This window comes from Heloderma suspectum, chromosome 10, assembly GCF_057233095.1.
Source record: "Heloderma suspectum isolate Gila_16-S chromosome 10, 16-S_ref, whole genome shotgun sequence".
Taxonomy (NCBI): Eukaryota; Metazoa; Chordata; class Lepidosauria; order Squamata; family Helodermatidae; genus Heloderma; species Heloderma suspectum.
This window is the reverse complement of record NC_139467.1, coordinates 9,351,222-9,369,078: the sequence shown is the minus strand read 5'-3', so window position 1 is coordinate 9,369,078 and position 17,857 is coordinate 9,351,222. Positions and strand designations below refer to the sequence as shown.

Here is a 17,857-nt window from a genome sequence, read left to right as displayed (position 1 = left end):
ATTCCTCTCCCACCCCCAGTTCTCCAGGCAGAATAGAAAAGACTACTTTCTGAGTTGTGCTTGATGAAGAGACTTGTGTAGCTGAAAGATTCACAGCTTCAGCATACATTGTTCCCATAAAGCACACTGCATTCACAATTTCGTTTCCCTCTCTCTTTCTGGAGAGTTCAGAGTTAAGACTTTCTCTAGCAGCGTGTGATGGTGGTGGTGGAGATTAAACTTTGTCCCTGAGGCCACCTTGGCAAACTTTGCGGCTACTGCTGCTGCTGACTGTGCCAGTCCCGCCTCCCTCCCCCCCCCCCCCGGCTTCCTACCAGCTGAGCTGGGTATTTAAGTCTGGAGAGAGGGTCTGCCGAACACACTTTCCTGGAGTCCAGCAGAAAAGAAGGTGAAGAAAGATGAGGGCAAAGAGGAATATCGACCTGCTTGGGTCTTGCAGGGTTGTTGTTATTGTTTTTAATGGGGCAATGGGGCAGATTCTAATGCGTATTAGAGACTTTGACTATGAAACCAAAGGGAGATAGTTATTCTGGATTAAGAAAGTTAGGATAACAGGCATTGATGTGCTACTTCTTAGGTGGTATGCAGTTTGGTGGGGGCTCCCTCGGGGGTTCTGTGTATGTCTGGACTGTGATTGCGCCTGTGTGTGTCTTTTAGGGGTTGGTAAGGAATCCCCCTCCCTGATTCAGTCCTTTAACTAATTTACTGCTCTCTCTTTTCCAAAAGAACCTGACTGGTAGCCATGAAGTTCTTTGCCCTGTTTTTCACAGCACTGCTGTTGGGAGGTGAGTAACTAAATTGGAAGACATAGTTAGTCTGAAGCAGTAAAAAGGACAGAAAACAATCAGCCGCCCCCACATCTTCTGGGCTGATGCCAGTGGAGGCCGGTGGCTCCGATGTCAGTGGGGCGGTGAATCCGCTCCGGGTTTCTGGCTGGTTCTGACCGAAACCCTGAGCGGATTGACTGCTCCATTTGCTGATGCTCCTTAATGACTAGTTTAAATGTGGCATTAACTCCTGTCCTGCATGGATGTGGAGCTCCCATTTACAGTGGCAGTATACCTCTGAGTAGCAGATGCTGGGGTGGGGGGCACAAACAAAAGGGAGAGTACTCATCCTCTTTATGTCATGTTTGTGAGCTTCCCAGTTGCATCTGGCCAGCCTCCAAGGAGAACAGAATGCTGGACTAGATGAACTTTTGGTCTGATCCAGTGGGCAGTACTTAGCATCTTACAGTGTGAATGTTAGTAAGCAATAGATACTTCATCAGAGGCATGAAATGCAGTGATGTAATGTGGGAAAGAGGGGTGAGGGTTGTAGATAGACAGATAAAAGCATAACAACTGGACCAAAATATTATCTATTACGATATTTATGTTTCCAGCAATGGCCAGCCATATGGGTTCTTTAATTCTCTCCTGCCCAGTATGCAACAGAAACAGAGCATTTCCCTTATATGTCCCTGTGCTGCATGAGGGAAGATTGCCGACTGTGAAAAGCAGGGAACTGAAGAGCCCTTTGTCTGTCATCCTAGCACGCATCGGAAGATAGTATGGTAGAGTGGTTAGACTGTCAGACTAGGAGTAAGGAGATGTAGGTTCAAACCCTTGCTCAGATGGGTGACTTTGGGCCAGTCACTATAGCTTAAGCTACCTTGCAGGGTTGTCGTGAAAATAAAAAGGTCAGGGAGAGCTGCTTGGAGGAAGAATGGGATAAAAACGTAATAAATGGGAAGAAAAGGCTGGCATGCACAGTAAGGGCAAGGTGGGGAGAGGGAAGGGGAGATGTGTTTTGGCCAGATGGGAAGGTCCTGAGATGGGGCTAGACTGGAGCCCCAGATTGAACTGGGTTCCTATTGCCTAATCCTAGCATATGGGTTTGTCAAAGTCAGATTAGGACTTGGGAGTGCCAGTTGCAAGCTAGGCCCTGTAGATGGCACACATCTAGGCATGTTGAGCTGTAAAGTAACATCAATCCTAGGGGTTACTGAGTGCTGAGGAGGTCCAGGGTCTGCAGCAGCCTTCCTCAAACTGGTGCTCACCAGCTGTACCAGACTGCAATGCCTATCATTCCCAGCCAGCACAGCCAGCATCCTGGCTGGGAATGATGGAAGTTGCAGTCCAATATCTGAAGGGCACCAGTTTGGGGAAGGATGGAGTGCGGCATCAATGCGTGATGCGTATGGCATGGTGTGGCTTGCAAGGAGTATGACACTTCTATAGGGGGCTGTGAATTACTGGCATTTTGGACCAAAGCAACCACAAACCAAAGGAATGGCCAAAGAGGCAATTCCAATTCTAGTTGCTGGAGAGGCCATTAGCTAGAACAGGGGAGCAGAACTTCCGGCTCACAGGCCACATCTGGCCTGCCTGGGGTCCCGATCTGCTCCTCCAGGGTTCCCCAGATGGCCATGCCCACTCCCCATGGTCTCACCCCCTTTCCCCCCGATCACCATTTGTTTAGCGGTCTCCCAGCTTTCGTGCTGTTTCCTCCCCATTCTAAAAAGGTGGAATGCCTCTCCTAAAGCTGTGTGGTATGAGCTTTAAGCTAAAATATGCTGGTATTTCAGCACTTTGGGCTCCACCTCTTTTGCCTTCAGCCTCCCTCAACCACCACTGGAATGCGGCCTCCGAGAGCATCTCTGAAATAGAAGTTGGATCTTAGCCTGAAGGAAGTTCAGCCCCCTTGAGATAGAAGGATGAGGACAGAACTAGGAGAGCCAGTGTGGTGTAGTGGCAAGAGTGTTGGACTGGGAGTCAGGAGATCCGGGTTCTAGTCCCCACTTGGCCATGGAAGCTCACTGGGTGACTCTCAGCCCAACCCACCTCACAGGGTTGTTGTTGTGAGGATAAAATGGAGGAGGAGGAGGACTCTGTATGCCGCCTTGGGTTCCTTAAGGAGGAAAAAAGGCGGGATATAAAAGTAATAAATAAACAAACAAACAATTACAATTGTGCAGAAAAGAAGTAGCGGCAACGACAGCATTAAACCCCCCACAACAGGATGTACTACTTTAATTAGAAGCTTCCTGTTCTGCTTTCTGTCTGCCTGTTACCACCACTCCTGGGAGTGTAACTTCTCTGTGCCTTCAGAGATCTTGCTCTGCAAGTGGTTTGTGGCCTGGTGGGACAACAGCATTGATGGGCAGCTTGCTTCTAGCTTGATGGGCAACGGTTCTTGAAAGTCTGTTCTAGGTTCTTTAAAGTTTTCCTCCCTTCTCTTATCCATGCAGGCTCCTGGGCAAATCCTTTCTTCCAAGATGAGCCAAAATCCAAATGGGAAGAGGCAGTGGAAGTCTTTCGGGACTACGTGAGCAAAATTGAGACTGCGGCAGATGATGTCACTGCTCAGATCAAGAGTTCGCAGCTCAGCAAGGAACTCGAGTGAGTCACTTTTGATCTTCCTTTGGAGTGGGTAGAGGTGGTCAGGGGCTGGGTGAGGCTTGTGCTTGGGTTCCAAAGGCTGGTGTTTTATGGCACACACGCGTGTTCCAAAGACGCTGGCTCGCTTTGCTTTTATGTCTCAAAGATGTTAGGACCAGGTGATATCAGGTTTAATGGAAGTGAAACACATTTTAGGAGCAAAGATTCTGAAGTCAGAAAAATTTCACAATTTGAAACCTTGATTTTAGATGCTGCCTTATCTTTTTTTAAGTCAACTCCTGAAATTTTCACATTTGCTAGATTTTGTGTTAAATGTTGTTTTGGTGTTAGGAGTCAGGGTCACCAGACCCTGCTTAGCTCCACACCACCTACCAGAGCCCCATTATTGCTAAACACCTGTTAAAGTGTTGTTTTCTCAGTGTCTATTTAGTCAGCTTAGTTTGGTGCCTGTTTTAACTGAGTAAAAGACCTTTAGAAATGTAATGAGTAGTAGTAGTATTACTCAAGAGTATTAATAACTCAGAAACATGTGCAGTTTCTCTGTGATGCTGACGAGTGAAAGATGAAAGACATGGACTAGTGTGAGGGATATAAGGCAGTACAGCCAGAATTGGCTCTATATGATGAGAAAGAGTGAGGCTGCCACCTCTGGTGACAGGTTTTGGGGAGCGTTGAAAGGCAACAGATAATAGATTATTTAAGGCTGCAACCCTCTGGTGCCAGGATTGTGCCCCAATCTTGGATCCTCCCTCCCTGTCTCTGCGGAAAGATCCGCAGTCTTACCTCCTGATTTTGGACCTCTGATGTTGGGAGAGGTAAAAAATGGACAGACCTGGGGTGCGGTGTGAGCAGAGTTCGGGAGGCTCTGGATATGCAGTATCTAAAATTAGGGATAGCCATTCCGGGGAAATCCAGCTCTTTGGGGGCTTGCCAGATTTCCCTGGAGCCCCCAGCTTGGCTTGCAGTTGCGAGCCAAGCAGTGAGCTTTGTCCTGAAATCCAGCACCTTTCTCAGTTTTTCTCCCCCCCCCCTTTCTTAAATTGTCATTTACACAAATTGCGGCCACAATTTGAGAAGTTTACACAAATTTCGGCCATAATTTGCGCAAATTGAGACCGTAGTAAAGTGTCTTTTGTGCAAATTGCAGGGGCAATTTGCACAAATTAAGCATATTGCGGCCGAAATTTGCGCAAATTACTCAAATTGCGGCTGCAGCTTGCATAAATGGAGATTTAAGAAACAAACTGAAAATCTGCCAGCTGGCCTGACTCAATATGGATCAAGTTGGGGCAGTTCATGGGTAAGTGAGCTGGAGTCCAGGGGGCCATGCTGCTGAAAGCTTGGCGACCTTTCGGAGGAATGCGGACAGATTCCTCTGACACCCTTATCTGAAACACTCCCAGACCTCTATCACATCCCCAACATGGAGGGACGTTTAGACCAGCACGGGAGCTAGTCTAAAAGCTTCCCTCCCATTACTCATAATGGCAGGGGAATAGTTATGCTTCTCCTCCGTCCTTTCTGCCCATCCTGGTAGGGCTTTGGAAATCCCAGAGTGCTTGAACACTGGGATGTTCCAACTTAGCAATGGGGTGGTCCTGCCCCTGTGTCGTTTTGTTGCTTAATGGAAGGGATAATGGGCTTTTTTTTCCTGCCTCAGACTCCAAAATATTGATTGGTGCTTGTTGGTTGTGTGGATATGGCAAAGCAGGTCTGCCTAAGGTTGAAGTTAGCAAAGTGGTTGACAATCCCTCCGGTCATGGCTCCAGCTTTGACTGGTTACAGATGACCTTCACTACACACCTGACTTTAAGTGTGGTAAAACTCTCGGTATCATTTAGCAGGAATATACAAGCACCTGAACCCCTCCAGACTGAGGGAGCTTGACTTGGGGTAGTTTGGCTGTCTCTATGGGCTCACAGTCTCGAGAGATTTGAGGCCTGTGAGAATTATGAAGACAAGGGCTAGATGCTAGAGAAGGGGTAGACAACATGTGGCCCAGGGGCATCAATGTGCCCCTGGACACCATTTGTGGCACCCACCAAGGTGTCCTCCCCCTCCACTTAAAAAATTTTTTAAACACATTTTCAAGCTAGCAGCTGGGATTGCTGTGAACTGCTGAAAACTGTGGGTTCAAAGTAGTTGTTTAGTGTGTTGGGGCTCAAGACCCCAACTCTGCCTTGTACTGTTTTTTGGGACAGGTTACTTGTCCTTTGCCATGTCTCCCATGGCAACCATTCTGTGATAGTACCCAAGACAGTTTATCAAATTGCCAAATACACCCATGGCCCCATAAAGTTGCCTTGCCCTGTGCTAGAGAATAATCGAGGTGATGTAATTCTGACCACCACCACCTGCCTCCTTCTCCACAGTGGCCTTATCACAGAGACCATGACAGAACTGAGGCTCTACATTGACGGTCTGCGTTCCAAGGTAGGCCCCTATACCCAGGAAATGCAGGAGCGCATATTGACCGAAGCGTCAGCCCTGTCAGAAAAACTGCGAACGGACATGGAGGAGACCAAGGACAAGGTGCTCCAATACACCAATGAAGCACGCTTAATGCTGAACCATAACCTGGACGTCATGCGCTCCCAGAGTAACTTGTGGGTACGCAAGCTGAAGAAACGCGTCACCAAGGACTCCGAGGAGCTGCAGCGCAAGTTTGCTGCCTACACCGAGGAGGTGCGGGCCAGCACCAATGAAAAAGTCAATGCCATGCGCCAAGGCCTTGACCCTTACATCTCCACTATCCGTGACAATGGACAACAGCGATTCCAGGCCCTGCAGCAGGCTCTGGGGGAACAAGGAAAATTGGTCCATGAGCAGCTCAGCAGTAGGGCTCAGGAGTTCCACAGCCATCTCCAGGAGAAAGCCGAGGAAGTGAAAAGCTCCTTTGATCAGGCTGCCGAAAAGATACAGCAGTGGTTTGCTCCTGTAGTGGAGAAGGTCTCCTCCCAGTTGCAGACCCTGGTAGAGAAGTTCCAGAATGTGCAGTCATAAGACCTAGCTTGTACTCCCAGCAGCAATAATATGGCAGCCCTCGGTTTCCTTGGAAACCAAGATGGCCTCCAGAGCTGAGGCTCCTTGGTTGAACAGGTCACTGTCGTGAACTAACCTCTCATGCTGCACAGTGCACAGCCCTCACCCTGCTCCAATTCTACTTGGCCAGAGTGTTGCCATTTTGGCCCATTAATATTCCGCATATTTTCTACTGGCCGCCACTTTCTAGGTCCTGCATTAATAACTGTTGTGCCTATGAACCACCAACAAGGAAGTCCTTATAATGGTTCACTGCCCCACACCCCTGCCACCCCCAAACCTCCCATTTTAACGTTTTATGCCCAAGTCACTTTTTTGTCGTTCCTTTTGCCGTGATTTCTCGGCTTTACTGGTGTCTTCCATTTTGATCTGTAACAATAAAACGTACTTTGGATATGATGGTCTCTCTTTCATGTGATGTGGCTTAGTGTCTAGTTATTGTACCATGCTACAAATATATATATAAGTTGAGCTGGGGACGACAGACAGATTGGTGCTGAAAACAGTATCTGTTCTCCTGGATCAGCAGCATACCCTTGACATCCACTGGGCTGAGTCTTGCTAGCCAGCTGCAAACGATCAGGCTTGTTTCTATTTTGCTAGCTATATTCAAATTGCTTATTTGTGCCCTGCCTGCCACCCAGACCAAAAACAAGCATAATAAAGTGACACAATGGGAAATGCATACTGAATTCTAGCTGCTGACTGAACGAGATAGGATGGAGGTTAAAAGAAAAAAAAAAGTTAGTCTGTTCATTCCTGGTCTGGCAGGAGATGGAGTATTTGCTGTCTGGTCTACAGCTCAATTCTTTTGTAAGGCTGCCAACTTTGATTTAAAATACTACATTAGCCAGGGGGAAGAATCTGGGGCAGATCAGCTGGGCTACCCGGGAAAGCAAGTGTTTCTCTGCCACAGAGCCCGTGAAGGGCAGCTATAGAAGAACCTCGCATGTGTACCCTGCATTCTTATGTGCAGATGTGTTAGAAACTGGGCGCTGGAGCCGAACTCTGCAAGCAGTCACCCTAGATTGTGTGTCTTGGCAAACAATCTTGTGGCTCTTTAAAGATACATAGGAAGGCCTGGTGTGCTATGGTCCATGGGGTCAAGAAGAGTCGGACACGACTGAACAACTGAACAACAACTTGCATATGCACTAGACCATTTATGCTGACTTTATTTTTTTTAAAACAACAAACAAACCCAGCTTTACTTAAAAATATACGTTCTGGCAACCATGCCACATTTCTATCTTTTACACACACAGAATCCTGGAAACTGGCCCAGAGTAAAACCAAAAATCAATCAGCCTCATCTATTAATGCTGCCTTTGGCTCTGACTCATTATCACAGGTAATAAACCAATGGTTATGGCTACAGCATGTTCTCCTACAATCCAAAGTGGCTACCATTCCCTTGCAAATGTTCCTCTACTACACAGCTTCAGAGGCTATCGATGGTGACACATTATTACTTTACTCAAATGCTAATATGGGAACACACTGCTTTCTCCATATCAGGCAGTGATTCCAAAACACCTTTTCCCAGTTCCTTCCCTTCAGATGAAAGAGAATGGGACAAAAAAAGCAACCTGCATTGACGCCCAGGGCCAATGATGCATCAAGCAAGCCAAAACTGCTTCATCTTGGCCTTTGGGGCATCTGGAAGAATGTGAGGCTTCCCTGGAGAGCCAAGGGTGGAGGAACATGGCATTCCATGATATTAGTCAAACTGGCCTCTAGGCTTATCAAAGATCTGGAAATCTCACAAGACTTGGGAGGCATGTGAGATCTGGCAGTAGTCCTGCAGAATGGGGAGAACTCTCAGAGGCAACTTATCCAGATGGAGGGCCTGAGACCAGCTGAGGCCTAGTCACACAAGGAGCTAAAGCGGAATGTCCCGGCCCTCTCATTTAAAATGACAAGCCTCTGAGAGGCTGAGAGAGGAGGGAGGGAATGCAGATGGAGCAGCCCTCTACTGTCTGAAGCCATGTCTGAGGCAGTTTCAAACCTAAGAACATTAGAAGAGCCCTGCTAGATCATCAAACCAAGGGGCCATCTAGTCCAGCATTCTGTTCTCACAGTGGCCAACCAGCTGCCCACAGGAAACCTACAAACAGGACATGAGTGCAACAGCACCCTCCCACCCATGTTCCCCAGCAACTGGTGTACGATGCTGGAGAAATCTGCTGCGGACTCCAAAGAGGCCAGATTCCCAAGAATCCAACCTATGGAGTCTGCAGCTTACCCCCCTTACCTGTGCAACCTCCAGATTTCACATGGGGTGTCTTTTCCAGCTTTAAAAAAGGCAAAATATGCTAATGGTGGCTGCCATTATCCCATCCTGGGAAAATTATGGCTGTAATTTGCAGCCATAAAGCACGTACTTCTATGTAAATTGCGGCCATATGTGCTTTACAGCCAGTTTATGTAGAAGTAAGTGCTTTATGGCCGCAAATGGCATAAAATACACAAATTACAGCCGTAATTTTCCCACATTAGGCTAATGGCAGCTGTCTTTGGTGTATCTTGCCATTTTTAAAGCTGAAAAGACACCCTGCAAATTCCAGCAGATGCACCAGGGCTCTGGGGAAATCCAGTAAGTTTCAAGCAGCCTGGATTTCCCTGGAGTGGACCCCCCCACCCTGGACCAGACTTCGGGGGAGGGGGGGTTCGCCCATCCCTAGAGTACTGAGGCATATTGCCTCTGCTACTGGAAGTAGCATCAGGATTAGTAGCCACTGATAGCCTTTTCCTCCACCCTTTTCCTGAACCTTCCACCCAACACAGAAAAGTGACCCAGGGATTGTAAATAGTTTCTTGAGGGGACTTGGCTTAGATTCTGTAGAAGAAAGTTCTCAGCATCTTTACAAAGCTATAGTTCCCTGGGCACTGTTGGGGAAATGATGACTATTAAACCAGTTTCAAACAGGGTTAAACTTGCAGCATACGTGTGTGGTAAAGGAGGGAGCAAAACTCCTAAAAGTTATCCAGATAGAAAAGTTTTGTTTGGAGTTCTTCAGCATTCTGGTCTAGATATCTCAGGGAACGCAATTGGCACCAGCTTCTGATGTGTGCTTCAGTTTAATGTCTACATTGACTGAAAAAGGTTTTGGGGTATCCTGAGTTGCCTTTGAGGCAGTAATTCAACAGATGAAACATTTACAAGCCAGAAGCTGTAGTGATGTGGGGAAAACCCTACTCCCTGGTGAAGTTCATCATGTCACCTAATGCCTGTTAGGAGCAGAGGAGCTGTGCCTAGGGGAAAAGCTGACAATCCCATCTGGGATCCCCTGGGTTGCCTCTGCCTCTTTACATTTGAGCCTTCCTGGGAAATGGTTTCTCCACCCCAGCCCTTGGAGTGGGTGTGCACCTGCCGTCTTGTTCATGCTGAGATAGAACCTTCATCGGCTCCCTTTCCTTTCGTCTAACTTCTGCCCAACTCAATGCTAATGATTATCTTGTCACTTTCAGCGACAAAATTGCTCCTGCCTGCATCTGCCACACCTTGGTTCCTCCCCAGAGGATTTGTAACAAGTGCCTGTATCCTGTCCTCCGATGTTTTGCAGATTAAAATAGGGGCACCCTTGATGACAATGATGATGATTTATTGCATTTCTATACTGCCCCATAGCCAAAGCTGTCTGGGCAGTTTACAAAAGTTAATGCCCCTTGTCTCATCATACCAAGGATCACTGGCAAAGAGCTCCTCCACCCCCATCATTGAGAATATAGGAAGAGCCATGCTGGGCCAGACCAAGGTCCATCTAGTCCAGCATCCGGTTCTCTACTTGCACACTGCTGATGGTTGTCCTTCGTCCCTTGTATCCACTTTCTCTGCAACAGCCTGTCATCTACCGGCAGGTGTTTGTTTCTTGGGTAAATGATATACTTTGGATTAAAAGGTGGATGGGGGACCATGGAATTGTCCTATGATATCATTGATTGCAGTGCATGAAACAGCAGGCTGCACAGCACTTTTATGTTCATGCAAGTTTACTGGTTGATCTTCATCCAGGTCTCTTCCCTCCTCACCCTTTTTTCCTTGTGTGTCATGTCTTGGTAGATTGTAAGCCTGCTGGCACAGACTGCCTTGTTTTACTGATAGTGTGAAAAGTGTTCCAGGATCCTTTTTGGCTGAGGAGTGGGATAAAATCCTTTAAATAAGTAATAAATAAATGTGTGCTAGAGCCAGGATGGGCCTTCCCCCACCCCCCACTAGCTAACCTTGCGTGACCCCAGGGATACAGCTGAATTTGGCATAGGGCTTTCTTGGTCTTGGAACTCCTTTCCCTGGGATGTGCACCTAGCCTTGTCCCCTTTCTGCTTTCTGGAAGCTTGTCAAGAAGACCTTGATTCTTGTCAAGGAGGCCTCGATTTGGAATCACTTGTCATTGTCCCCGTGCTCCCAATCACTTGTCATCATCCCAATCACTTGTCATCTCATCATCCCAGTCTCTTGTCATCATCCCAGTCACTTGTCATCACTTGTCATTGTCCCAATCACTTATCATCATCCCAATTACTTCTCATCATCCCAGTCACTTGTCATCACTTATCAACACTTGTTATTGTCCCAGTCACTTGTCATTGTCCCCCCATTCCCAAATCAGTAGTCAGCTCGATATCTGGCTCTAGATGTTATTGGCTTGCGTCTAAACTAAGCTAAGCTTTAGTCCATTGGCTTAACTGATTCAGACTAATGTGATTTCAATGGGACTAACTTGTGACTGAACTCCTCTGGATCCAACCCATTGTGTTTGCTGCTTTTTGTTTTAAGTTTGTGGTGGTTTTTTGTTTGGTTTTCTTTAAAAACCCATTTTGTTGAATTTAAATTGTTTTACTGTATGCTACTTGGGGCGGGGGGGCATCTGCTCAAAGTGCCCTATACATTTTAAAAACAAATAAACTCTGAATGTGTAAACTGACTTATAAATTTACACATCACCAAAATGTTAAGAAGGCAGAGAGAGAGAGAGAGAGAGAGAGAGAGCAAGAGTGAGAGAGAGAAATGGGGTTTGCACAACACTCTAACCCATACTCAGTAATTGAATATGGGTTGTTGTTTGTTGAAATGTGGGTTAGTGTGTTGTCTGAATCCTGGACATTTTCTGCAGGGTGGCATGCTAACCTTGCAGTGTGGTTCTTCTTCTTGAACAGGTCACCTTGAGAACCCAGGGTTTGTTGATGGGTTGTTCAGGGAGGTTACCAACCCACGGTTCAACAATAGCCCACACACAACCACTGAGTGTAGGTCAGTGTGTTCTGTGAACAGCCCCAGTGTGGGTTAGCATGTTGTGTGAACAGCCCCAGGGAGAGAAAGATTTAACCCTGTGTATCTCAGAGAAGCCTGTGATTCAAAGCCTGTGATTCAGAAACATATGAAGATGTGGTAGAACAGCTTCCAGACTCAGGGAGTGATGCATCCTTTAAGAGCCGAGTCTTCTTTGGGAAGCGCTACAGATAATATCCAGTGATCTAGGAAGCATCTCTGGGTTGGTTTGTTTTTAAATGCACATTACTTCTTTGTGGACAGGGCTGAAAAACAAGTCCTTTTCGGTGAGCCCTCCCAAGCAGCTGGGCCCAAATGAGGGAAACAAGTTAGAACAAGAAGCAGTAAAATTTTCCAGACAGATGCTGTGCACGTGAATATGACATGAAGCAGTATAGATGATGAAAGAGTCCTATTCTGGTTCTTCTCGGCCTGCACAACACAAGTCCATCTAGCCAAAGACAGATCATTGGCCAGATATTCGGCAGCCATATTCATGCTCCAAGGAAGGCAATTAAGAAGAACAAGAACAAAAGGAGCCCCTAATGAGCTAGGGCTCCTTCACACAGACCTTTTATCCTGCTAGTGAGATTGCTCACTCATGAAAGTTTGCGGCCCCTTTAGACAACGTCATTAACTTCCAGGACATCTCCCGCACTAAATGACCTTTAGTCAGTTTTGAAATAGATTGGAAATAGAGCATCTCCACACCAGCCTAAAATCCTGCATTTTAAACAGGGCTTTCTGCTTCCGTTTTAAATGCAGGATCACGACGGACTTCCTTTACATGCGCTTCCTTTCCCCCCTCCCCTTTCTGCCTCCTTCTCCCCCGTATCTGAGTCTTCCATATCTTTCATTGATCTCGCTCCTCTTCGTGTCGCTTTTCCTCTTTTCACCGAGGGAAGTCAAGCGAACACAAGCAGGGTAATTTGATACCTCATTATCTATGATCTATTTAAAAATGGAATACAGGTCATTTAGTGCAGAAGGTGCCCTGGAAGTAGGGATGGTGGAGAATTTCTCCCCGAATCTTCGGGAGGCCGAGCGCCGAGGCATTTGGCCCCCCGAAAGTGTTGGGGAAATTCTCCGCCGGCCCCCCACCCCACCCCCGGGATGGGACTTACCTTCAGCGAATGTCCCTCTCGGCGGCGAGTCCCGGCAGCGGTTCGGTGACGTTTCATGGGGGGCGGCGGCGGCGGCCAGTCTCCCGGCCGGCTGCCACTGCCGCTATTACAAAATTAAAAAGTAAGTAAAACACACACACACACACACACCCGTGATAGGCTACGTGACGATTTACGTAGCCTATCACGGCTAGATTTCCAAAGTCAGCCGTGATAGGCTACTTAAATCATCACGTAGCCTATCACGGTTTTTTTTTTTTCTTCTCACTTTTTGTTTCGCGGCCGGGGAGACGGGGCGCTTCTCCCCGGCCTGAATTTCGGCCGGGCGAGGCGGGACGCCTCCCCCCCTCGCCTGAACTTCGGGGGGAGAAGCGAAGCGCCTCCCCCCCACCGCGAAGCCAAGCTGCGAAAAGGTAAGTGACTTTCGTACATCCCTACCTGGAAGTTCACAACGTCATCTAAAGGGCCTGCAAACATCCGTGAGTGAGCAATCTCAATAGCAGGATAAAAGCTCTGTGTGAAGGAGCCCATAATGAGCAATCAAACTGCTGACAGGTATTAGAGTTAGTACCCCCAAAGTCTCCAGGAGTCACTATTTGAAACATGCTGCACAGAAATGGTCCATCCTTCCACATGACCTTAATTTTAGGTGTCCTTTTGAATGGCCATTGGCGGGGTCAGTCTTAGGGGTGGGTGAGCTGGGTGGTTGCCCAGGGTACCAAGCTGAGCTCACTGGCTGTGTTTTTTAATGTACCATCTGCAGTGAGATAGGGTGGCTAAAAGCAAGTGTCTGTGACCGTTTTTTTCAAGGTTCTACAGGTTGTTTCGGTACTAACTACAAAAATAATCTTCCTTCAATGGGTTTTAAAGTATGTTTCTTTTCAGTTTCTGCTTTGATGTCATTTGAGCTAGGCAAAAATCAGTGGAACACAGCTTTTTCTTTAAGGCAACGTTACCAGGGCTATACTTCAAACACTTAAGCTTTCTTCACACGGAGCTTTTATCTTGCGATTGAGATTGTGCCCTCACGGACGTTTGCGGGCTCTTTACATGACACCATGATCATCTAAGGCGTCTCCTGCACTCAATGCCCTTTGTTCCGTTTTTAAATAGATCGTAGATAATGAGCTATCAAACTACCCTGTTGTGTTCCACTTCAGTTCCCTCCGTGAAAAGAGTAAAAGCGGCAAGAAGAGGAGCGAGATCAATGAAAGATATGGAAGACTCAGATATGGGGGAGAAGGAGGGGGAAAGGGGAGGGGGGAAAGGAGGCACATGAAAAAGGGAGTCATCGTGATCCTGCATTTAAAACGGAAGCAGAAAGCCCCATTTTAAATGCAGGATTTTAGGCTGGTGTAGAGATGCCCTTAGTGAATCAAAACTTGCACAGGCCTGGACTCACACTTAGCGGCGCAAGAATACCAAGAAAATGAGGCATCTGTCATTTCCCCAGACATTTTTCAAACCTAAAGTTACATTTTCATCTGCACATGCCAACTTTTTGTTTTATCTTTACTAGGCATCTGCCTATGCCTTTAACAAGAGTCTGATGTGTAGTTATTTTGCAGGTGGGGCTGCTTCTGGCATGAAGATAAATGGCAAACGCTTCCTCTGCTCAAGATTTCCTGTTAAAAGCAAAGATAGTGGGCTGTAAAAGTGGCAAGCTTAATGCCCACAAGTGTGTGAACTGCCACCGGGCAAAGTGATATCATTCACTTGCAGATGTTGTGTGTGCGCGCTGAGCTTCTAGAACTTTGTTCCCTAAGCCAAACCAGAGCTTTGAGATTGCGCTAATTCTGCCTACAAGCTCTCTCCAAGCTGCTGCCACCTCCGGACTGTTTGATGGGCTGTTCCTTTGGAAAGTGATGATGTTGCATTTTCCAGAGGAGAGTTTTTGTTTTGCTCGGGTTTTTCTGATAAGTGATTCAGCTGGTGTTTTGCAGGGAGGGAGGGGAGCTTTTATAACACACACAGAAAACACGAGCTAGAAATGATTTTTTTAAAAAAAATGTTTAGGATCCGGAGGAAAATAAACCCCCATCATCAATAAAAATAATGATGATGGGTATGACACAAAATACAAATAACCCCCACCCCAAGGCAAAAACAGGAACAAGCAAAATCAAATAACCTGTACACTCCTTATAGAAAATACTATACGATATATTATACAAAATATTCAGTTATGGATATTTTGTATAATACATTGGAAAAATTCATGATTCAAAAACTGGCTCTGGTGTATTTTCATGGACAGAGGAATCCTAAATCCCTAGGATGGGGGAGCAGGGAGATCCTCAGCAGAACCACAGCTACATCCAGAGCCCTGCCTACTTACAGCAAGTGAAGGCATTTTGATTTTATTTTTTAAGAGGGAATTGATTACACCATCTCCAGGACAGGCATAGTTTTGAAATGTGTTGGGGCAGGAGAACAAGAGGGCATAGAATCCTGCAGATCCATGGCCTCCCCCTACATGCCCCTGGAACACCCCATTCTGGCTCTCACTGACCATGGAACACTGCAGGCAGGTCAGTGATGGCAGTCAAGCTTTCCATTGCTACACCAGAGATGCCTCCTCCCACAGACCTCCCTCTCCATCCATGGAGAGGGAGATCCAAAGCATCCTACAGCCCTTCAGTCACCCTCCCAGGGAGCATACAGTTGTTCTCTTAAGAAGGTTTGCAACCTGGACTTCTGCATGTTGACTTGGAAATAATAGGGCCTGGTTCACACATTCGTTTAGTGGTCCATCCATCCCTTGAATTCCCTGCACTGGATGACTGGCACTTGGAGATGCATAAGAACATGAGAAGAGCCAGCTGGGTCAGACCAAAGGTCCATCTAGTCCAGCATTCTGCTCACATAGTGGCCAACCAGCTACCCACAGAAAACCCACAAGTAGGGCATGAGTGCAACGGCACCCTTCCACCCATGATCCCCAGCAACTGGTATACATAGGCATACTGCCTCTGATACTGGAGGTAGCATATATGGAATCTGGGAGCTTTATAGTAGAATGGGCATGGGACTAGCTCTCTGGGATCACTTGGTCCCAAGACCAAAGGGGATTCTGGGCTGTGATGATAGCATCATAAGAACATGAGAAGAGCCCTGCTGGATCAGACCAAGGGTCCAGCATTCGATTCACAGAGTGGCCAACCAGCTGCCCATGGGAACCCACAAGCAGGACATGAGTGCAACAGCACCCTCCTAGTCATGTTCCCAAGCAACCGGTGTACACAGGGATGCTGCCTCTGACACTGGAGGTAGCACATAGCCGTCAGGACTAGTAGCCACTGATAGCCTTCTCCTCCAGGAATGAGAAGCGTTGCAATATAAGAAGAGCCTTCCTGGACCACACCTAGGATCCCTGAACACCAGCATCCTCTTCCCAGCAGTGGCCAATCAGGTGACTTTGGGCAGCTCATAAGCAAGGCATGAAGGCAATAGCCCTCCCATTCAGCTGCTGTGCAGCAACTGGGTTTCAGTGGCATGTTGATTCCGAACCTGGAAATTCAGTTTAGCTGTCATGATGAATAGTTAGGCACAGCCTTCCCGATCCTAATGACCTCCAGATGCTGGCAGGAAATGATGGTAGCTGTAGTCCAACAGATCCTAAGGGCACCAGGTTGGGGAAAGCTGCACTGATAGATCTCTCCTCCTCCTCTAATCCTGTTTCAAAACCATGCAAGCTGGCAGTCACCACCACATCTTGTGGTAGTGAATTTCTAAAAATTAGCAATGTGTTCTGACTTCTGGGGTGGGGGGGCTCTTCATTTTGTCTGTCCTGGGACCTCCATCTCAACCCTGAAATGTCTGTTTGTGGTGTTTGATCTGCCATGGTTTGTTCCGGCATGCAGGTCTTCGCTCGAAGTTGCAATCCTCAAGCAGTGATCGCATATCTGTGAACCAGTCTCAAGTCTTGCTGAATTCCAAGAGACTTAGGACTGATGCAGACATCATGGCTGCATTCACATGTAACAGTAAGCATGGATTTAGTGTGACATGCACAAGCCTCAGTCTCACGCACTCCCTTCTCATCCTCCGTCGCAGCTAGGAGGAGGAGCTCTTGCTGAGGGTTTTTGTTTGTTTTTGTTTTTGTAATTTCCCCCAATTCCTAGCTTGTTATGTGCAAACCAGGAATGATGGCTTAAAACAAACTCTAGCTTGTTAAAGAAGTCAGCAGAACAATCCCGTTTTTTCTTATGCAATTTACTAGAGTTTCTTTTAAAATATATCTGATTCACATGTAATCGCAAGCCAGGAAGAGGAGAAAGCAAAACTAAACTCAGCAGGAGTTGTCTTTCCAGCCACGCAGGAGAAGGGGGCAATGTGAGCCCGAGGCTTTGCTAAGGCTGATACATAAAGCAAAATCCTGGCTTAGCATTATGTGCCAACTGGCCCCATGTTTTTCTAGAGGCACATCTAACTTTTAAAAATTGTAACTCTAAACATGGAATGTGTCAATGAGACAAACAGGTGTCTGGAAATACATCTATATCACACGGTTACCGTGTCACCAGGAGTCTTTCTGGACTGAGGGCTCCTAGCGCTACCAGTCCAAAGGCCTTGTGCAGCTATTCCATCTTTTCCTCCTTAATTGTTTTTTTTCTGGTAAGTAAAAACAATGGAAGAAGTGGTGGGAAAACTCGGGAGGGTTACAAATGGAAGACAATGATGACTGGACTCTCAGTGAATTCCATGTTTGAGGTAGGATGATTGCACAATAAAAGTCTCCTCTGGGGCTTTCTTCACACAGAGCTTTTATCCTGCAATTGAGATTGCTCCTTCACGGAAGTTTGCAGGCTCTTTAGATGACGCTGTGAGCTTCCAAGGCGTCTCCTGCACTAAATGCCCCTTTTCCCCCGTTTTTAAATAGATCGCAGATAATGAGCTATCAAATTACCCCATTGTGTTCCGCTTGAGTTCCCTCTGTGAAAAGAGGGAAAGTGGCAAGAAGAGGAGTGAGATCAATGAAAGATAATGGAAGACTCAGACACGGGGAGAAGGAGGGGGAAAGGGGAGGGGGAAAGGAA

The 17,857-nt window shown here is 47.0% G+C and overlaps 1 protein-coding gene across 1 annotated transcript; it reads left to right on the top strand.

Moving 5' to 3' along the window:
* The first annotated feature begins 358 nt into the window (after positions 1-358).
* On the top strand, positions 359-7,105 carry APOE (apolipoprotein E). Its single transcript, XM_084815017.1, has 4 exons — positions 359-388; positions 727-785; positions 3,233-3,383; positions 5,756-7,105. The coding sequence occupies exons 2-4, from the start codon at positions 743-745 to the stop codon at positions 6,384-6,386; spliced, it is 825 nt and encodes a 274-aa protein (XP_084671143.1). The 5' UTR covers positions 359-388; positions 727-742; the 3' UTR covers positions 6,387-7,105.
* The last annotated feature ends 10,752 nt before the right edge of the window (positions 7,106-17,857 follow it).